Source organism: Lytechinus variegatus, chromosome 3 (genome assembly GCF_018143015.1).
Source record: "Lytechinus variegatus isolate NC3 chromosome 3, Lvar_3.0, whole genome shotgun sequence".
Classification (NCBI taxonomy): Eukaryota; Metazoa; Echinodermata; class Echinoidea; order Temnopleuroida; family Toxopneustidae; genus Lytechinus; species Lytechinus variegatus.
The window spans coordinates 55,487,419-55,510,978 of NC_054742.1; the positions used below are offsets into that span (position 1 = coordinate 55,487,419).

Sequence of the window (23,560 nt, forward strand, 5' to 3'; positions counted from 1 at the left end):
GTGACATGCTTCTATAATGCATATATATATATTTAAAATGTTTACTATCAATAAATGAGCTAACAACTTCATTTAATTTAGCCGTGTATCCTTGTGTGAACGGTTACAATACAGGAAGCTGATACCATGGCCTATATAAAACATGTCCCATCTAGATCTAGATGCTCATGCAGGTGGAAGAATTTCGCAACCTTTATACATGTATTTTTAATGTGTGTATGGATCATATGATAACATGACTATAACAATATGCCAATCACTGTGATGTAAAAACATACCAAAATGAATAATTCTGAATCCGTATTCTCTGCAGGATGCAATCTGCGCTCCCAGGTTTCATTCAACAAAAACATCAAACCCCACTGCGGCGGCGAGGCCCTGAAACATTGATTTTTTGACAGCTACAAATTTGTTACACCCCGCCGGTCATAGGGCATTGTCCCCCCACTGAAAAGCACCTATAATATTTAGATTCTCCCTCGGGGCCATTACCACGTGCCCTTATTGTTTACCCTGTGTGCAAAGGTGAGGCAATGCTGAGATGACGGTCATATAACAACCACCAACCAACCTAATTGCTTGTTCATTCACTGTCACAAGGGCTGGCTGTCGATGAGGTGGAATCTGTCCGTTGCCTCTCAGCTCCAGTGGAGCTTGATTCTTTCTTGTACGTGATTCAAAGGCGTACGTTCAGTTTGGATTATATGCTTATCGCTGGCAAGATTTTGACGTTATATATTTTGGAATTTTAGAACGAAGGTGAGAGATGGGTTTCATTATTTGTTTCAGTTTATCTCTGGCTCAGAAGTGTAAATTTAATTAACGGTGGTACAAAGTCTATATGATATGGTGTTTGCACTTGTCAATGCAATGCAGTGTAAATCCAAATTTGAAAATAACCATAGGTATGAACTTCAGACATTGTATATTTCAATATGATGCATTTTAAAATAAACTTGGCACTCAGTGACAGAAGAATGCTGTACTGTGTTCTTCCAATGGACCTATGTTAAATTTTCATTTTTTTTCTTTAAAAATGTAGTACAATTAGTGTAAAAAATAATTGAAAATATTTTGCATTGGATGTATACCTATCCATAGACTGCACTGGCGTGATGTTGGAGGGCTTGGGGCCATGATCTCTGAAAGTTTCATGACTAAGGAAAAAAAGGTAAAAAGTAGGAGTAAAAGAAAGAGTTCAGAGTTATGTCAAAATCTGTTACAAAATTATGTTTATGTCATAAAAGTGTTGAAATTTTTGCTTGTTTGCTTCCCTCGCTCTGGACTATTGTGGAATTTTGTGACAGACACCTTGTTGTGCCACCTCTAAATTGTGGGCTAATTACATCTCTGATAGAACGGTTATCATCGTAGAAGGAAATATAAAACTAATTATGCTGTCATGATTGCTTTGATTATGATATACCACCTCAAAATCAATATCATGGGTTTATGGTCTGAGAGATTCAACCACCACAAAGGAACCGAGAAGGTACCACATTTTTCATGAAATTATTGCAAATAGCAGTATGGTTTTCATCAAGCCATTTATCTCTAGGTGTATATATTTCATAAGTTTGTCTCATGAAAGGAAGTTCATGATTAAATTGATTTATTATTCTATTTGAATACATGTATCTATGCCAGGAAGTGGAATTGTTTTCAGATTCGTTGTTTGCTCTGAAACCAACAAAAAAAAGCCCCATCGCAAATCATCCAGCATATCTACCAACATTTGCATTTCAAGTAGTTTATGAACGTGTAATTTCTTATTTCCCTGTAATAACTCTTGGACATTAACATCTTAAATTATTCTCCCTCAACCCTTAAGCAAACCAAGAGCGTCAATGTCCAGCTATTTTTTGTGCGTAATTAGTTGGAAAACAGATAATGGCCAGAGTTATGGGAGATTATACCACGATGGACCAATATAAATTAAAAGCTTTTATCAGATTAGTGCTGGGAGGAACTAATTCATCAAGCTGGAGCTTCGATGGTCGGACAGGCGTTGGCATCTATATGGTTACCAGATGCTATTAACAGGTGTCGTGGAGGACACTGACCGTATTTTCGAAAATAGATTATAGATTTTTAGTCTTTTGATGCAGAATGAAAACTGCTCTTTAGTTTTGGTAGATTCCTCTTCCTTCCAAAGTGTTTGTCATTTAGTCCAGTTCATTATTGCATCATTTAAATGTGTATAACCTGAAACAAAAACATATTTGGGGGATGTACTGTGTGCTTTTACATGAAAAATATGATTGGATAGGATGGTTTCTAAAATTGAAGTAACAAATTTTCTTATTGTCATAAGACATTTTAAGAATTAAATTGGCTACAAATGTTGGGATATAATCTTTGTTTGCACCTGTCTTTACTTATGCAATCAATAGATTTGACAGATCGGTTTAACAATTTTTAAAAAAGAAAAAGATTAGATCATTACCAAGAGGCACTTGATATCCCCCAATTTATGTAATCTTTGTTTGTATCAGTTTCCTGAATATTCCACAAGAAATGAAAAATAAAAATTATTTCACAAAGTATGAAGGATTGAGAAGAGATTTTGGGGATAGGAATGTTAGTCCTATTGGCCTATATTACTTCAATCAGATTAAAATTATTGAACAGTTGTTTCTATTCTATTACGTATTCTTTATATTTCTACTTTGAGGATAGACATGTATAAACTTTATATTCACCAAGACCTACATACTAAATACAGGTTTTTATTTGATACCACACACCTAGCTCATTGACAACGATGTGATGAATAGATGCTCATAGAGGGAGACAGCAAAAGATATAGATAGATAGCATAGATTGAGATCATATTTTGATTAAAGAATTCAATGTCATTAACCCATTTACAACTAACAACAAGATTCATTTGAAGAGGAAAATAGGCATGGAAATACTGTTTCATGCGTACCCTAAAAATCAATACACTATTAGAGCACAAAAGATGCAAGCCTGATTGACCCTAGGACACTGTAAGGAGCATTATGCAGTATTGCATCTGTTCGATTCGGTGGTATCGCATCTATTCATCCAACTACACGGAGGGAGGGCTGTGCATATTGTAACCGCAAACAATGACTCACTCAGAAAATATCAAAATGTTAATTTTCTGCAGCATGAGCAAAAAGCAAGGTGAGGGAGCAAAATAATGGAATTGATATTCTGGGTATAATGGTTCATTATGACATATTTAATGAATAAATACTTTTACCCTGCTCACTGCCCAAGAGAGTTCTGAGAATTTTGTAGAGAGTGTAAGGGAAGATGATTGAAATGTAGCAGATGATGTGAGAGGGAAGGAAAGAAGGCTAAGGCAAGGGAGAGATGGGAAGGGGAAGAAGGATAAGGGAGGGATGGAGGGGAGGAAAGAAGGAAGAGGGGTGAATGGAGGGGAAGGATGGGAGGGATGGAGGGAGGAGGAAAGAAGGATAAGGGAGGAAAGAAGGATAAAGGGTGAATGGAGGGGAGGATGGGGGGATGGAGGGAGGAGATGGAAGGATAAGGGAGGAAAGAAGGATAAAGGGTGAATGGAGGGGGAGGATGGGAGGGATGGAGAGGAGGAAAGAAGGATAAGGGAAGAAAGAAGGATAAGGGGTGAATGGAGTGGGAAGGAAGGGATGATAAGGGAGGGGTGGAGGGAGGAGAAAAGGAGGACAAGGGGGATGGAAGGATAAGGAAGGGATGAAGGGGGAAGAAAGGATAAGGGAGGGATGGAGGGAAGAATGGAAGGGATGAGACTGAATATAAGGGAAAATAGAGGAGAAACAGCCACAAGAGTGAATGCTGATCTTCATTACTTTATGATAAAAAATGAGATTCTGTAATAATCATGACCACAGGCATCTGTAAAAAATTACAAAATCAAGGGGAGGATATGTCAAGTTCCCCACTCCCTCGCCAATCGCCACCAATGATCATGACTTAAACTTCTATATATATATGCCCATGATTGAGTGGAGATGACTTTCAAATGTATGCTGATTTGTGGTCTCACTCAGTCTTCATATTGTCACATCAAGCCCTTTTTACACAGGATTTTCTTAACCCCGGACTATTGCTAACCCCGTACTATCCTTAACCCCGTACTATTTTTTCCTTTTCACACATGCCAAATTGTTATTGCTAACCCCGGATAAGGAATGCTTGCTTTTTACACACGAAACTCGCTAACCCCAAACTAGTGGTTTTGTCGATCATTCGTAGTACAAGTGCTTCACTCGTACACTTTTTACACACGCTACAATTTCCTTAAAGGAGAAATATATTGATTATGAATGTGGTCTTATTATATATCAATGGAAAGGTAATGATGTGGGGATCATCAGTGGGTCATTCAAAAATACCGAAAATATACAAAAAGGTGAAAATCGCCGATTAAGAAACGCTAAAATGCCCCTCCGAAATATGCCTCGCATCGGTCTCTGAATTGACTGGAATTTGATGACGTCACTGTCTGTACGAGAGGCGTGATTGGCTCTCCCACGTGAAGCTCCACTTGCATGCAAAACCTGTTGCGTGGGTACGTTTTCTCCACACTGTCACTGAATACTTCTATCATGAAATGAAAGAAAACCCAGAATTTTATCTAGATTTGGATTTTCAAATTGATGATTTTAAAGATGAAGAGAATGATGATGAAGTGAACAACACAGTGAGGTAGTTGGAGGTAAATAATGGGGGAACAATGCCGATGATTATGATGAAAATTCAACTTGCCTGACGATCACAAGTCACATGCCGATTCGCTACCAACTCATGCAGCTGCTGCTACAAGTGGTAGCTATACGTACACCGCGCGGGCCAAATTAAATCCATGAAAATGAATAACCACATCCAGAGTGAGTCTATCATAAGAAGGAAAATAATGATATAACTGTACTTACAAACAAGTGAATAATCCGAATTAACCTGAAAGCAAATCAACTCAACGAATAGCAGCAGACGATATGCACCGACGATAAACTTCATGTGGCTGGGCCTGGGATAGATTGTCACTCGTTCTGTTAGATGTAATTTGTAACTCATTAATTTGACAAAATTACGAAACTCGGGGAATTATTTATATATATAAAAATATAGTAACATCTCTTATTATTTTTTGTATTACGATAAAACCTCTTTTGAAGGAAAACGTTGAGATAAACTAAAATTACTTTTAAATCCCCCCCCCCCCAACATGCGTAGCTTGTATGTCATTGCAAACAAACCATCGCAAACATGCACGTATTCCTTCCTTGCTGATTGAGAGCTGTGCAACACCTGCATAGATCTATTCTCTCAGTCTCAGCCAAGGCGAGCAAACAATACGGCATGTGTTGTTGTGATGGTTTGTTTACGATCACATAATGCTACGCATGATGGGATGATCTTTTACATCTAATTTTAATTTACCTCAACGTTTTCCTTCAAAACAGGTTTTATCGTAATTCAAAAAATGATAAGAGATGTTACTATATTTTTATATAGAATAATAATTCCTGGAGTTTCGTAATTTTGTCAAATTAATGAGATAAAAGTTACATCTAACAGAACGAGTGACAATCTATCCAGCCACATGAAGTTTATCGTCAGTGCATATGCCATATCGTCTGGTACTATTCGTTGAGTTGATTTGCCTTCAGGTTCGGATTATTCACTTGTTTGTAAGTACAGTTATATCATTTTCCTTCTTATGATAGACTGTCTGGATGTGGTTATTCATGTTCAGCATGAATTCAATTTGGCCCGCGCGGTGTAGCTAGCACTTCCAGCAGCATGAATTGGTAGCGAATCGGTATGTACATGACTTTACTTGTGATTGTGTTGCAAGTTGAATTTTCATCATCATCATCATCGGCGTAATTCCCCCAATTTACCTCCAACTACGGCACTGTGTTGTTTCACTTCATCATCATTCTCTTCATCTCAAAATCATCAATTTGAAAATCCAAATCTAGATAAAATTCTGGGTTTTCTTTCGATCATTTCGGGATCGAAGTATTCAGTGACAATGTGGAGAAAAATGTACCCTTGCAACAGGTTTTGCATGCAAGTGGAGCTTCACGTGGGAGAGCCAATCACGCCTCTCGTACAGACAGTGACGTCATAAAAAATCCCCAATTTCGCGGACGTAATTCTGCGTGTTTGAAGCATTCAGAGAGAGAACTTTAAACTATCAATTAACTGAGTTTCATCCGTCTCCATGATAAATGATGTACACCATCGTGTTCTCCTTATTTTCTCCTTTACTGTGATATATGATTCTCCAGTTTTACGATTTTCAATATATTTCTACTTTAACCCCGTACTATAGGTAGGGCCAAATTGCCATTTAGCCCCACCTATAGTACGGGGTTAAGCTTAGCCCACTTTCGTTTTACACATGCGATCTTAACCCCGTACTATTGCTCTTAGCACCGCAATTGGTGGGATAACCCTGCTTTTTTGCAGGGCCAAATAATCCCGTGCTATAGGTGGGGTTAGCCCACTTTGCAAAAAAGCTGTGTAAAACGAAAGTGGGCTAAGCTTAACCCCGTACTATAGGTGGGGCTAAATGGCAATTTAGCCCCACCAATAGTACGGGGTTAAGGAAATTTTAGCCTGTCTAAAAAGGGTAATATTGTCACATCAAGCCCTCAGAAAATCAAAATCATGTAGGACGTTATGTCATTTCTTTTTTTGACATTTATGTCGTCCTGGTCCTTCAGGAGCAAACGAAGTGACAGTTTCCCTATGGATACGCCTGACTATTGGAGCAATTCTGTCCATCTACTATCTGATATCAGAGAGCTGTGAAAAGCAATTTTCTCTCAAGTTCATGTACTGATATAGATTGCGTGATTGAATTCCAGCTATTTGGCTCTTTGGCTAGATGAGAAGCAATGACCAATGTGTGAAGATGTAGAGAAAGAAATTTCATTCCACTAACAATCCCATAGTCAGGGGGTTTGGGGGGTTCAATGGAACTCTTCAAATTTTCAAAAGCCTTGCCAGAGGATTTTTTCTCCAAATTTGTACACTTATTCAAATAATTACTCTCATATATTTAATAAGTAAGCTCTTATGTATCTTCATTTTTTTTTAATTTAGTAGAGAAAGAAATTTCAATTCACTAACAATCCCATAGCCAGGGGGTTCGGGGGTTCAATGGAACTCTTTAAATTTTCAAAATCTTTGCCAGAGGATTTTTTTCTCTTCAAATTTGTACACTTATTCAAATCATTACTCACATATATTTCATGGATAAGCTCTTATGTATCTTCATTTTTTCAAAATTTTATTTTGCATTCAGCAATCGATTCGTTTCAAGTATAGTTTGGAAGGACCGAGTCTGGAAACAGTCAAATCAATCTGTCATATTCTTTTACATGCAAAGTCAATGCAGACAGATACAGCAAATTGCTGATTTGGCATTTGCATATTATGCACACAGTCATTGTATCGCGCTTTGGTATAGTACAAGGTTTTCAATCGGAATGCAAATTTTGTTCACGATAAATTTTACATACAAACTCTTTCATATCATATCATAGAATTTTCGCTCCATGTAGAACAGGATTTCCATTTAAATTTTCTGCAAAATCTCCCAATTCATATTTTGACCACACACTGACTTGAATGAATGCCAACCATATTTCACTATCCGGTTCCTGATGGCATGCCATTTTCACAACATCATAACATGCAATAATCTACCAAGTCTTAGCACCTTGTAATTTTCATAAAGGATAACCTACATGTGACATGGAAATGTCAATACTACAACATTCCAGGTAGTCCAATGTTCATGTTTGCAGTATAGATGAAGTGTGTGCATATCCAAATTAAATTCAAATCTATGTACACCTCTTGAAATAATTTCATTAAAATGCTGCAGTATTATTTTCTATATTTTTTAAATTGATTTTGTTAGAATGTTGGATCAGTGAATGCTTATACAATGTTTTTTTTTAGTTTTAGTTGAAACTTATTTAATGTAGACATCTTGATTGTTAATTTTACTTAGTTCTTTAAGGAAATGAACAATTTTGATTTACCAAATTGTTCTGTGATTGCTGTTTGAATATTCCAGCATGATAGGTACAGCTGATGGTAGTTTTTTTTTCCTTGAGTTGCTTCAGCTGGTAAAGATTGTGATATTATTTTATGAATTTTTTTAAAGAGAATAAACTAAATGCCTTGTATCTGTTTTCTCAGTGCTTTCTTCCTTTGAACAAGAAAAACAGAATTGTCTGACAACCCTTCATCTCATTCAACTTAAGATCATGTCTCATCGTTAATTCAAAAGAGGAACTGTATTCATTGTCATAAGAAATCATATTTCATGTTTCATCATGCATTTCTACTGAACATAAGTTTAATGTAACAATATCCTTTGAATTTTTACTTATACTATACATATAGATGCATGCTAATCAGTGTTATTTTGTCACAATAGATTATGCTATTAAAATGAGTGTAAAGTTTTTATTTAAATGCCATTAGCTTTTTTCGTGCATGGTGAATCTGGAAGAGATTTTAAGCAATAAATTTTGATAGCACCATAAACCACTGTTTATAGCTATTTTTCACAGGGCAAAAATGCTGGTCACAATCACATAGAATTTCTTGTATCCTCCCCCATTCCTGCCTGTGTGCACACGTCCTATGCTTGATTTGTACACGCATGCACTTAGCCGCATCCTTAATTCATGCCAACCTGTTAGCCGGGGTTATTTCACGAGGGAGCTAGGCTGCATGACTGACGTTGTTGCCGGGGTGTGTGTCACCGCTAACTACCTCCCTGCATTCATGCCAATGATTCATACCTTCCTGCCGCTCTGCGTGTTGGCTTACTCACTCGCTCTGTAATGTGTGCCCCAGTGTGTGTGTGTCGAAGAGAGGGTTAAAAGAAAAAGATGAGGCAAAAGTAATGGCAATGAGTAACACTTTCGTCCTTTATATCATGTGCATAGGAGATGGGATGATGAATTCGGTTTTGGAAATGAGTAACAGGTTTTGTTTGGAATAGTTTTACATGTATATAGTGATTTAAATCATTGCTGTTTTTTTATATGCTGACATCTTCATGTTGGTACATGAATGTTTCTGAGGTGTGTCCTTTTTGCTTAGAATAATTTAATTTATGCTTTGCCATAGTAATGCACATGACTCATTGTGTAATGTGTTGAATCTTCTTTCCATTTTCATATTGAAGCAACCACCCCCCTCCATCTCAAATGGGTATGCCAGGCTCCATGTATGCATATGAGTAATGAATATAGGACTTACCCAAGTCATAAATGGAGTTCATTTAAAAAAAATAAAAAAACAAATTTCTCATACATTTTGGGCATGTCTGGGTGGAATTGTGGGATGTAAAGTATGCACGATATGTGCTCATGTATAAGCAATTATATATCATGTTTATTTGACCTAGGGATGGACTTGGCTTTTCTTACATTATCGTGTTGTGTGTCCGGACAGGGTGTGTGTCCAGACAATTGGTTTCAAAAGGCCATTTGGAAAAGTTAACAAGCAGAGTCTCATCAATTTTTATTACAAACTGTTTGGAAATGTTATAGAGAACATGATGGAAGAAGATTACAACTATTGAATTCATATTTTTAGTGTAATCCAAAGACAAAAAAGAAGGCTTCAAAATTTTAAAGTGTCCAGACACCCCACCCCACCCCCATCCTATGTGTATATCAAGGATTTTAAAACCGAATCTTTCTACTTGTACATACATTGTACACCTAAAGGCTTAGAAAGAAACAAGATGGGGTGAAGCCATTATCGATGATGCAGTGATTTGAGTGGCAAAGTATACACCCTAAAGGGGTGCTGGAATCTTGGACGAACGAAGAGATGAGGAGGAGGAGGTCGGGTGAAAATGAGAATAAGTGATAAGGGAAATAATAGGATGTAGGTTGAGGTACAGCTGTAGCAGTCGCAAGCTCAGTATGCGGTTTTAAGATGGGAGAAATAAATGAATAATCAGGATGGGTGTATATTCCTGTGAGCTGATAAATCCATGACATTTTCTTTCCTCTTTTTTTCTGTCGCCGTGCATTCATTCCTTCTAACTGCATTCCAACCAGAGCTTTCCAAACTGAATAAACCTTGTCAAGACTCATTATGTCATTAACCCCTTTTGCATCGTTACCCTCAAGCACTCAAATATTCAAAGATCAAGCAATATGTTATTGCTGCTGCAGAATCTTTCTTTCATGTCAAACTACTGAATTTTGGAGATGGTTAATGAATATAATCATTGATAATCATTCATAGCGAGATAAAACCTATATAACATTCTATGTATTGTATTTAAAATGAGGAAAGTATTGATTGTATTGAATTATATCACCTAACCCCTATTTTATGAAAAGTCTTTATCTCTAAGTGCTCTTCAATAAATGCAGCATAATTTCACATTTTAAACTTTAGCTGCTATCGGTATTTCAACATCTTACTTAGATGATAAACAACTTATGCTCCATGCTGTAATATTGGATTGATAATACATGTAGTAAAATATTACAGAATACAACAGTTACTGCAGATTTTAAATTTTGGCCACTACTTTAACATCTTACATAGATGTATGGAGAAGTGGGATGAACAAATTTGTAGTATCAAGTTGATAATAATTCATATCAAACCATAGCAACATATAACTACATGTATACATAATACTCACACTGCATTTTTTTGTATATCCTCACTTGTACATGGATCTCCATCCTAGATAATTTAACATCTTCCCTAGATACAAGTATGACCCATACGACCTTCTTTTGAAGGTCATTACTTAAAAACCCTATCAAGCTTTTGTCTTTTCTTGCACAACTGAAAAACTCTGAGAATGCAGTTTTTTATAGAAATGCTTCAACTTCTCATGAATGTTTGATAATCATACTGATAAATAGAATAAAATATTTCCATGATTGGATCTAAACTGCATTGCTTTTAAAATTCTTCTCACTTAAATGCTTCCATGAAAAGGTTTTTTATTAACATGGCTTATTTCTTGTGCAAAGAGAGTAGAGAATGGTATTGTCTGTTGTATTAACAGAACAATTGAATTGTTTCATTTTTTTCCAGCACATCTGCATTGACATGTTGTCAATGTCATATCCATATATTTTCATTAAATTGCATAATATGGCTTAATGTTGTATGCTATTGGTGGTTGTCCCAGCAGTATCAAAATTAATTAATCCACCATTGATGTCATTGTGAATGTGATCAGTGAATAGTGTAATAATCAAGTCTGCATTTATATCAAATGACTATGCCATGCATGAAAGTCACTTATCAGCCAATTTCCACTGAAATTGTCTGAATTGAATTTCATTGTGAAATCGTTATAGACTGTTCATGAAATTTGATAATGCTTGTACCACTTATTCATTTCAATTATTGATGAGATTATCAAACAGTAAATTGAAACAATGAAATATTGGTACTTATATTTAGTGGCATAATATTTTATAAAAAAGATCAGAAAAAACTCAGCAAGCCTTCTACGATATGCTTTTCAATTTGAGGCAGATTCACTGGTAATTGAGCGATATACCTATCTGGGTTAATGGAAATGTACCATGGATGGGATTATTAAAGGCTGACCCAGTTTCTGTACAATTTGGTTCTAATCGATAAAATGAAAGGAATATAAAATCAAATTGTCCTGCTCGTCCTCCACAATCAGTCTATGAGCAGACTCTTTCTATGCACGTAATATTCTATTTAAAGGGGAAATTTGTACATTATCTTGACTCAATGATCCGATTTAATTTTAACCCATGGTCTATAGTTGTGTTTAAGTATGGGAAGCCAAATATGTGGCATATTTCTATGACTATACGATCAGTCTATCATCAAATTTGGTACCCAGATCATTGAAAACTATTTTGAAATGATAAATAAGTTTTCTTCACCATTACAACATAGGGAAATATCCCATGAAACAACAAGAAGCATATAGGGTGTAATGAAATTCTCGACACATCTTGCCATAATTTTAGCACAGACGACTATGGCCTCAGTGAAGATGGGCTTCAGAATAGGTGGCCATTGAGTTTTAGAGTGCTGTACAATGTCATGAGAGCGATTGCCCTGCCAATTTAACATGCTTGTAGCCTAGTGGTTGGAATTAATCTGTTTGCTCAATAAATCATTAAGATAAAAAGGTTATGGCTTCACAAATACTACTCCAGCCAAATAAAACCCTTCAGAAGGAAATATACAAGACCAATGTAAATATCTGATTCAGTGATTGGGTGAACTTCTACCCCTTTCTGCCCTACCAGGTATTGAAGACCCCTCCATGTACCAAATTAATTCCAGTTCCTTCCTCAATTATTGATGTATTGTTATGGTCCATTTTCATTCCAAAAATCTTTGTAATATTTTTGTCATTTATGTTTCTGGCAAGATATACTTTCAAATGTGCATTGAGTGAATTGGACTTTGCAATTATCGGAAGGCATTGTAAAAATGATGGTGATGATCATTTGCATAGATGTGAGCAACAAATGCATAACTTTATCTTTAGTATTTATATATTTATGTATTTTTATATTTTAATTTTATTCAATAATAATAATAATGATAATGTCATTGTTGTTATTTTTTGGGGGAGTGATATACTGTGCCATTTGTCAACCCTACCATGTCTCTACTCCCTGTTGATGATGATGATGTTGATGATACTCATGAATGGTGGTAGTGGTAGAAATGATGATGCATGATAACAAAGATGATAGTTCTAATGTATTTTTACGAAGTGAAACAAATCTTACATACATGTATGTCCGATCTATGAGAGTTGGACAGATTTCAACTATTCCCATCTATTTTCTTTTTACGGAAATCCAACATTATGGCCCGCCATGAGACAAGAAATCCACTTTAAATTTCTGAGAGAGTGAAGCAGAAGACAGAAAGTCTGGGATTGAAATGTTGGTTTTATCAGACATGCATTTAATTGTGATAGAGATAGAGGAAGTGATATTAACTGTCTAGGTTATAAAACAGGTGGAGAATTACAAGAAATTAAGAACTATGTTTATTCCAACAATCTTGCCAAGTTTTTTTTTTTTTTTGGGGGGGGCAGGTTTTGTATGTTACATGTAGATGATAGGACTGGCCCACTCTCTGAGGAAACCTCTGAAATTTGTTTGAGTATAGCAAGAAGGTCATTAATTAGTGATATTTAAAAAAAAATAGGGAGTACCAACCAGGGAAAACAATTACACCAGGGCTTGGGATGATTTTTGCCCCCAAAGTACTCAAAAGAGCCATGGATTATAAAAAGAGCCCTGCAATGGAAAACTCCCATTCACTGCTATACCGGTATTGAAGATTTAGACAGTAGGTTGTGAAAAGTGGTCCTTGAAATTGATATATTGGGCTATCAGATGGTGGTAGTAGTTCGGCTATTGCTAACCCACTTATTGAGCAATCAAGCATGCGCTGAACAATACTGTTCATCTTGGTTTAAGGTGTTCAGCCGAGCAAGATGTTTCACTCATCTGCGCATGCTCGAGGCAGTGTATATCCAGCTAACAGACCCGATTCTGTGCCGCCAGAAGGAGTTCGTAAGAACCCTTTCGTTATTTTAGTTGCTTCGCTTCAATATACGGCTGGTACCAAGCCTACCTTGTTTACTTGACAGCCAATCACGGCTCGCCATTTAGCGTCCATCGTCTAGTTTCAGTTCTGTTATATGTAGTTTTGCTCTAGCGTTTCAGTCATTCATGCGATTTTACTCCGATGTCGAAAAGCTTCAGTATGTTCGTTTTCGTCTCACCTGCATAGCAGCGTGAGACTATAGGCGCCGCTTTTCCGACGGCGGCGGCGGCGGCGTCAACATCAAATCTTAACCTGAGGTTAAGTTTTTGAAATGACATCATAACTTAGAAAGTATATGGACCTAGTTCATGAAACTTGGCCATAAGGTTAATCAAGTATTACTGAACATCCTTTTAGAGTTTCATGTCACATGACCAAGATCAAAGGTCATTTAGGGTCAATGAACTTAGACCATGTTGGGGGAATCAACATCAAAATCTTAACCTGAGGTTAAGTTTTTGAAATGTCATCATAACTTAGGAAATATATGGACCTAGATCATTAAACTTGGACATAAGGTTAATCAAGTATCACCAAATATCCTGCATGAATTTCACGTCACATGACCAAGGTCAAAGGTCATTTGGGTCAATGAACTTTGGCCGATTTGGGGGTATCTATTGAATTACAATCAAAACTAAAAGTTTTTGGATCTGATTCATGAAACTTGGACATAATAGTAATCAAGTATCACTTAACATCCTGTGCAAGTTTCAGGTCACATGATCAAGGTCAAAGGTCATTTAGGGTCAATAAACTTTGGCCGAATTGGGGTATTTGTTGAATTACCATCATCACTTTGCAAGTTTATTGATCTGACTTTTGAAACTTGGACATAAGAGTAATCAAGTATCACTGAATATCCTGTGCAAGTTTCAGGTCACATGATCAAGGTCAAAGGTCATGTGAGGTCAATGAATTTTGGCAACATTAGGGGTATTTGTTGAATTACCATCCTATCTCTGTAAGTGTATTGGTCTAGTTCATAAAACATGGAAATAAGAGTAACCAAGTATCACTGAACATCTTGTGCGAGTTATAGTACCCGGTAGTTTTCAAAGTCAGCACTGCTGCTATGTTGAATCGCATGATGCAGGTGAGACGGCCAGAGGCATTCCACTTGTTAAGGCTATTTGCTCTCCGATTTTTACAATGTTTTGTTTTCTCTAGTTGCAAATGGTGCAAAGTGATTTCCAGAAGCCTGTATAATTTTCAGAAAAATATCAATGAATTTGAAATGATTAAAAAACAATCTTGTCTGTTAGTTAATTTGTGAGAAAGTCTAAACTTTTTTGGAAGTTTGAAGCATTTGACTTTAAATATTATAACTTTTCTTGAAGAAAATTGTCATAACAGCAACTCTGTCATTGTTTAAACCAACTTATATTGTTTATAGGTTGTGTCAATTATGAATCTATAAACTGTTGATAAAACAAAATTGCATGCAAAATGAATTAGGATTTTTTAAAACCAAAAGTTGGTCAGTTCATATTTTAACCAACTTTTGGTTTGATTGAAAAAAAAATCAGATATTGCAGGCACCAATTACCTTCGATTTCCAAACTTGCCTGTGAAGTTTCTACATGAAATAAAATTCAAACGTGTTTACAAAAGCAGAAAATCCAGCTGTGAATTCATCATGAACAGTCCTGTGACTCAGAACAATGTGGTAGCCACTTGGAGACATTTGTGTTCTTGATATATACCCTGCTGTTTGATTAATCTAAAAAAAGTACACTGAGAATCCAGTCTTCCAAGAAGCATGGATCTGCAGAGGAGACGATCGTCTGAACCAAGTAAAAAAAAATGGTGTTAATTCTCCATTAACTGGTAACATGCCAGAGAATTATGAGCTCTGTGCCTATTATGTCTTACCAATTTGAGGCTTTGGTGTGTTTAACTCTTTGCACACTGAATTAATTTTTTTGGGGGAAATAATGACAATTGCTTCCTTGTTATTTTTTTCAATTCAAGATTTCTACATTGCACAATTGATACTTATGAGTAGTATGTTATCGAAGAACTATTGCCTTTTATCCGCTTCTTGAATTTGAAGGTAGGGGAGAAAACTAATTATTACAATTGTTGAATTTAATTGTATGATTGAGCAACATCAGCGCGCAAAGGGTTAAATGGTTGATCTCGCTGGTGAAGGCTAGTTTGTTGTGCAAACCGTATATGCTCACCGAAAGTGCATGGTCTGAACGTGCAACTTAACTTTTAGCGATCGTGCCACACTAGACGAGCTGATTGATGGGATGGAAATTATGCCTCATTCCGTCCATGAACATGCTACGAATATTCATGAGACATGGTCTGACAAAATAAACCTTTATTGGGTACCATTTAGGTCAATTTATGTTAATTTGGGGATTTCACCCCCGGGACCTCACTTGCCTGGGGATTGGGGTTCCCTTCAAAGAGATGGGCAGTTAATGCGAGCCTCCCTCTGATGCAATAATGGTCACTATCACCTGATTTTGTGCATCTTAAAGGAGAAACAAATCAAGTTTGAGAGAAATTGAACAAATAGAAAGTTATGAGCATTTAAATGTTGAGATCACTAATCTTATGGCGATCCTCCTGTTAATGGCAGTGTGACCAAATTTTGTTCCTGTTGAAATTGTTTTGTTTCTCAGAGGATGATGAAGTTTATGTTTTTTTCATTCCTGTTTGGCATCGTCAGAACCATTTTGATAACTGAGCTGCGATCAGCCTTGTCAAAAAATTAGTAATTTCTACTGTAGGGATGGAAACAACAGAGGGCGATAGACAAGCTAACATTGATCTGCTATCAGACTTGTATTCAAATGAAGTGCAAGTGTATATAGCTCTATCCCCCCCTCCTTCAGAAGTTGAAGTGGATCCTACATACATACGCATGTGCCATGTAACAGGATGTTAAAAGAAACTGGACTGTTTTTCAACATTTTGAGAACTTATTAGTTCCTTGCACATTGTAGGCCTATATCTGAAGAAGAATGTATGTTGAAAAAAAACTAAGCAATTGATCAGAGGGCTAGGTTTTATGATGGACTGCCATTAGACAATTCTATAATAATATTAATAATAATAATACTAACTCTTTATTTACTCAGGGTAGCCACTTTAACTCTTGGCTCATTTTCTAGCTAGAAGTACCCATTTTTTTTAAGGCTATGGTGTGACTCGGCCATGGATTGAACCCACGACCTTCCATTAAAAAAGCAGGCACTCTACCACCGAGCCACAATACAATATGTTGTGGTATTCTATAAATTAACTGTACTATCAATTTCTTTGAGTTTTTGCATTCACTGGGTATTTGCCCCTTTTTTACAATATGTCGAGACTCTATCATCAAAAGTCCTGGTTAGGGTTTGATTCAGGATTCCGGGAAGAGTGAAAAAACCCATTAATCTGGCACAGTGGCTCAGTGGTAGAGCACCTGCCTCATGAATGGGAAGACATGGATTCGATCCTTGGCTGAGTCATCCCAAAGACTTGAAAATGGGACCTACATCCTTCTTGTCAGTCACTCAACTTTTTAGAATAAAGGAGGGTGATAATAATGTATTTTGTTATGCAGGGCCTTGTGGAAGAACAGAGCCAGCTGAAGTGGCTATACCCTGGGTATATAAAGCAGGGGCTGCGGAACGGTTTTCAAAGTGGGGGGGGGGGCTGACCATGCTAAAAATCACAAATGTATGGTCATTTTTGCATTTTTGTGCACGGTTTGGAAAAAAGTGGGGGGCTGAAGCCCCCCAGCCCCTCCGGTTCCGCGGCCCCTGTAAAGAGCTAACGTTCATTGAAAAACAAAGTTGCAAATTCTCCAAGAAAGATTTGAACCCCCCACCCCATGCTTTAAACTAAATCCAGAGAAAGTTTAATGATAAAAAGAGAAGTTTTCATATAGGGAGGGCAGTGCAGACAGAAGTTATTAATCATACTTGTAGTCTATATGCTTGTTTGATAACATTTTCTTGTCCCAAACCATTGAAATGTTGACTCAGATGAGTTCAGTGAAACAAATGTTTGTCCGATGAAAAGGAGATCTCGAAGGGCGCTCAGTACGCCAACAGGTGGGGTAGGAACAAGTGCTTTGAAGGTGTTAATTAAAGGATATAAAGCATTTGGAGGGATTTGGGCTGGCTCTAATAATGAGATGAAAGACACGATCAGGGCTCAAGTAGTGCTTCCTGATCCCAGGAGGGTGAGCGGGATTTAAAGCCATTTGTATTGGATTGTTATTATAGAATGAAAATCTTACAAAATTTAGTATCAGTTCTTTATTACTTTCAATACCAAGGCATGTTATGATAAAAAAAAACTATAAAAGAAGAGCATGAATAATACTTCAAAAGAAATGAAAAATGGTGGTAGTTATGTAGCAGGGTTCAGGTGTTTTTAGGGGTGGGAGGGGAGGGGGGAGGTTACGGACATGTTTCAATCTGCTCTTTCCATGGTGAAGGTTGTTATCGGGAAGACTTGCTCCAGGGCGTGGTTTGAACCATTACCTTCAACCTCTCTGAAAAAAATTCAGATACATAGAAGCCTTAGTTTTAGATAGGGTAGAGAATGGCAAATGTAGATAAATCCCCTGCCAAAGGATGCAAGTGCTGCGGTGGGCTTTGAACCCAGGACCTTGTGTTGCAAAGACCAGAAACTTATCCACTGAGACAGAACTATTCTGTGTACAATATAATGTATAGTTATGTGTTATTCTATCAATGCCATTGGATTTTGGGTTCTTTCTTCGTATTCCTGGTTTTTCATGGCTTCATTCGAGGCTCATCTATCCAAGTTTTTATTGCAGTTTTTATTTTCATTGTCATCCTGTACTGAAATTAAATGATAGTCTTGGTCGTTGTGTTATACCAAGGAGGTTATACCTACATGTAGTGCCCACTTTTCATGATTCACCCCTCGATTAAAACTGTGGTCTTAATCATAGAGTAATCGTAGTGATCATGTCAATTCTTACCATATCTTGAGGTCAGTCATGGCAATTGTGATTGTAACGTAGATAATTTTTTTTAGACTGCTCAAAAGTTATCCCAATTAGCTGCGAAAGGCCAATCGTAATGGATGCACGACAGAGGCAACGAGGTATAAGGAAAACAGTTGGGGCTATTGTTATACTGCCAAACATCCTTTTGTATATTAAAAACCTCAGTTTGGAGAAACATGTCATTTGAAGGCTGAAATAATGCTAAATTGGGATTTGGTCCAAAAGCTAAGAAGATAACTTTATTGCCAATTTACCACAGGTAGCAGTAAGCATACTTTTTTTCAAAGAACAGTCAAAGAAGTCAAGTAGGTCCATATTGTCAATCATCAAAGAACAATGAGCAAAGCGATAACTTTGATGACTTACTAATATATATCTCTTTTGCTAAATATTTATAGACTTACATATTTTATATGAATATTTAGAAAGTTACAATTAGACAATTTCAATTTTTCATATCAGTTTCTATTTACCAATGTCTGTATAAAATATCAAAAGACAGATTTAAAGTAGACTACTAAATCTTGTATTCTGGAGTCTTCAGTTTTCTGCTGTTGTATGTAAAGTATCTCTTTGTTGACAAAATTGAATAACCAGAGATATAGGAAAGAATTAAAATGTATATATTGTAGTTAAAAGAGTACCCCAAGCATATACCTTTCCGGACAAATCAAATATGCCTTAATAGTGAATAAAAACTAATATAAACTTATTGCTTAATAAGTCAATAAGGAAATGTCTTTCAAAGTTATTTCCTCCTATCTTCACATGAATGTGTTATGTTTTTTTTAATGAGCATCTGATGTATTGGTTGTGAACAGAACCTGATGAAGTGGGAGGGGGTGGAGATGGGAAAGGGGTAGGGTGTTGTCGGATCGGGAATTCTTCCCTCCCTTTTCAACTTTGTCAGATTTTATTGTTTCATTAAAAATTTTGGTTAACAATTGCCTGAGGCAGGGGAAGGTTTAGGAAAGATCATTGAGAGAGGATATGGCTCTCTTGTCTTGGCTCTCTGTGCTTTTCACTTAGGGCCTCTAGAGTTAACAGTAAACATGACATCCTCGTTGACATCCTCGTTGCTCTCTGCCAAAACCCAACATTCTATTGAATTACTGATTCATGACTGATCATCACGACCCTTTAATATCTTGAGAACAATTAGTAGGTGAAGACATCGCCGTTAAACGATCTCCTCACCTAAATGAGAATTAATCTTCAGGTAAATGTCACGACTCTGAGTAACACTTGTCTATCCCTGATCAAAGCCGCTCAACAAAATTTAGCAGGGGAGAGGGATCAGGGAAGTAGCTTTCGATTCGATCGCCGAGGATGATCAGAGACTGTCAGCGAGGCGAGATTGACAGATGTTTGCTGCCTTGCGTTAGGATTCCCGACAAGTGATTGCTCATAGGCCTGGTTTTTAAGCATAGTTCATGGATTAATGGTAAATTGAAGCCGGGGTTAATTTTTCCGTTGCTGCGGCGGTACTTCTCACCCAGGGATATCCTTGTTTGCAACATGCTTCTGGAGCTTAGTAAACATTCTGGAAAGATGGTTCTTGCATCTACGGAAGATCCCAATCTGAAGCTCAGATGCACCTTCTGAAGTGGCTTACGTGTATTCTAGGAATCATTACTGCCAAGTACTTGCCATTTTAACTTGTTGCCAACTGGAACTGGATGATACCTGTACAAAGTCTACGGAAATTACAGAATTCAGTTTTCAACGGGTTAATGTGCTCATGTTGCTAGGTGGTAGAGGAGAGGCAGAATTTTCTAGGGATTTATTGGAAAGGAAGTCAAATGTATTCTTACCCCATGTTAAGTGTGATGATTTAAACCTTTTTTAATCTCCATCTCACTTCTTAGATTGGCAAAACATGACATTAAATGCTATGTGAACTGTTAATATAGAGCAGTTGGCAGAAAACTCTGACAGTTGGAAACACCTAAATCTAGACCACTTTTTAGTGTACACTTTCTCTTTAAAGGCAATAGCAAACTGATTGGTAAGCACTTCAGAAATTCTTTGAATTTGAATGAAAATATTTGTCTTAGATTTCAACTGAATTCACAGGAGGATCTAACCAAATATGAATAAAAAGTCGCTGAGCTTTGGGAATACCTCCATGATATTTGCTGTATCCTCGAGTTTTGGAGATAAAAGGAGACCTGTATAAAGGATTACAAGTAGCTGCATGATACAGATTACATGTTAATGTGTAATATGCAAAGGATGCTTCATATTTTCCGAACTGTTAAAGACTCTGTGGATTCTTTTTCCTGTTGTATTTCAAGTGGAATTATTTCCTGTAATTGATCAAGTGTTTCAAGTGATCTGAAGTTGAAATTATGATTATGTTTTTCACATTACTGTTTCTTGTTATGAAGATATGTTGTTCAGTGAATGTGCATGGAAACTTTCTTGCATGCAATTGCTATTCATTGTGGTCAAAGTTTGTCCACTTATGAGGTTGTGTGTGAACATGTTCTACACTCGCAATTGAAAATTCAGTAATAACATTTTGTGAGAAGAGGTGAGTTGACTCATTAAATGTGTCTCTCCGCTGTTGTAACAAATGTTAGTGGGTTTTTGCTGGGCAACATGTATATATACCGTGTTTACACAGTGACACAGCTCGGGGGTTCGACACGCGAGCCGTGCTCAACACGGCAATTTTATGCTGTGTAAACGCGATCAGTGTGATCCGCGAGCCGTGTCGAACACGGCTTTTTCGATCCGCCAAAATCGTAGGTTTCAACCCGCGAGCCGAGTCAGACTCGGCAATTTTTTCGTGTGTAACAGAAAGCCGTGTCGAACTCTCTTGACCTAGGTCACTGCGCGTGCTTTCACTTTTGGCATTGTTGTTGTTCGCACGGACAAGATTCGATTCCGGCGGTGAATTTCCCGCCTTTAATTTGCGACGTCATAATTCTTCTTCCGTTCGAGATCCGCGAGCCGTGTTGAACTCGCCTTTTTATATGTACGTATAAACGCGATCTCTGATCCCTTCTTCGCAGTGTTCAACCCGGCTCGCGGATTCAACACGCGAGCCGAGTCAATGTGTAAACACGGTAATAGAGAACTTGTCAATGATAAAGGACTACATGAACATCCACTCTGATGTTTGCTCAACCTTGAGGTGGACGACATGATGTTGCATGACTGCCATAGCAATAGCAACTCCATAGAATTTACATATGTACATGTATGTGTGCTGTGATCCCAATCTGTGAATCATGTTATGAATTCATCAGTTAAACGAAGAGAGCATTTTTTGTCATCATTTTTTGCTCTGACAAGTCAGATCTTACACCTTCCTGATTTGAATTGGCAGAGAAGCACAGTTCCTGAGGTAATTTGTTGGATGAAACTTCTGGCTACTCCTATCATGAAGCGTTCCTTCAGAGCAGGGGTTTGAGGATAATTTAGAAGTAGCACTGAATCTGTCTTGTTTCCAATTCATCACAGAAATTAGTACATTATATCATTTCTGTTTTCTTTAACCAATCATATTCACATTCATCTTAAGGTCTTTGAAGATGAATGAAAGATGAAAGTGGTGAACTGTGGTTTAAAGTTTAATCTTTTTCTAATTTAGCCCTGTATGGTGGTATATATGTTTGCTGTGAACATGTACGACCCAAATAAAGTGAGGTTTAACTTAGACCATGGTCTAACTTTGTGCAAAAAGTATGGGAGCCAAAAATTATATTCATATTATATATTTCTTATGTTTACTATTGTTTTTTTTTTTTTATTCATAATGAAGCAAAATACTTAAAAATACTTTACAGACATCATTCCCAGACAATTATGAACCATCTGAGTGTCAAATGAGTTAATGTGTACTGTAAGGGATTTGTGCCAGGATTGGCTTTCCATAGTTAAACCACAACTTTAAACAAGGGTTTTATTTAAACCTGATTTCAGAATTCGGGCCAAAGTGTACAAGTATGTAAATCAGTTTCCTTGAGTTGTGTAGCCATATTAATGATTATAAAATATGTATTTTTACTTGACAGGACATGCCATTCAAGCTGATGCGCCACTCCAAGTTCCGGCATGTCTACGGCAAGCCGTACCGCAAGGAGAAGTGCTACGATGGTATCAACATCAGCAGGAATGCCCACGAAAACAACTTCTGCGCCGTCAACCCCCTCTTCGTTGCTATCGTCACGGAGACTGCTGGGGGAGGGACGTTTGTTGTTATTCCTCTTGATAATGTAAGTGGCAATTGGAAAGCTATTTAGTGTATTCACATCTGTTTGATAAAGGGAATATACGGGGGGGGGGGGGTGCCTTTCATAAAGTAAGTTTCAAATGACTTTTACACGCGATTGGAGACCCTTTCTTGTACTTAGTGATGTATAACTACTTTTGACGGTCTTAGCATCAACAGCATGTCGTTTTTTATTTTTGGTTTAAGATGAAAATTTGGATGTCATATTCCGTCAGAAAGATCCTTTTAAATGCCTGCATAGGATTTTTCTCCTTTGGGTCGAGATTCAGATCACAATCTATTTTCATTTAATTTGCCTTCTCAACTTTTTTCTTTGACAGGTTGGTCGTATTCCAGTCAACTATAGCAAGGTGTGTGGTCACACTGGGAACGTCATGGATATTAAATGGGATCCTTTTGATGATCATGTTATAGCATCAGCAGCAGAAGATGGAAAGGTATGGTAGTTCTCAAGAACAGAAATAATGAAAGAAATGTAGATAACTTTAGTTTAATGAAAAATATAAAGCATTTCTATACATCTGCTTAGTGGCTATCAGGGGGGGGGGGGTAGAGAGGTGGCATGACATATGCTCCTGTGACATTTGTTCCAGTCTTAATATCTCAGAGTGCATAGGGTTAGAGTTAGGATTTTGATAGATTTTGTGACTCAGAATGATGTAAGGGTTAGGATTAGGGTTTATTAGTTTAGATGTTAGGTTTTAAGTTTG

At 37.1% G+C, this 23,560-nt stretch overlaps 1 protein-coding gene across 3 annotated transcripts in view; it reads left to right on the top strand.

Annotated features, from left to right (window-relative positions):
* The window catches only part of LOC121411417 (coronin-2B-like), a 56,966-nt gene that overhangs the window by 6,999 nt on the left and 26,407 nt on the right, over window positions 1-23,560 (top strand). For 2 of the 3 annotated variants that reach the window (XM_041604143.1, XM_041604145.1), the window contains exons 2-3: window positions 22,633-22,833; window positions 23,171-23,287. In XM_041604143.1, the coding sequence (XP_041460077.1) occupies window positions 22,633-22,833; window positions 23,171-23,287 (318 nt within the window). Of the gene's footprint in view, window positions 1-109; window positions 760-22,632; window positions 22,834-23,170; window positions 23,288-23,560 lie in introns of those variants that run through there. The other variant, XM_041604144.1, reaches the window with a different exon arrangement.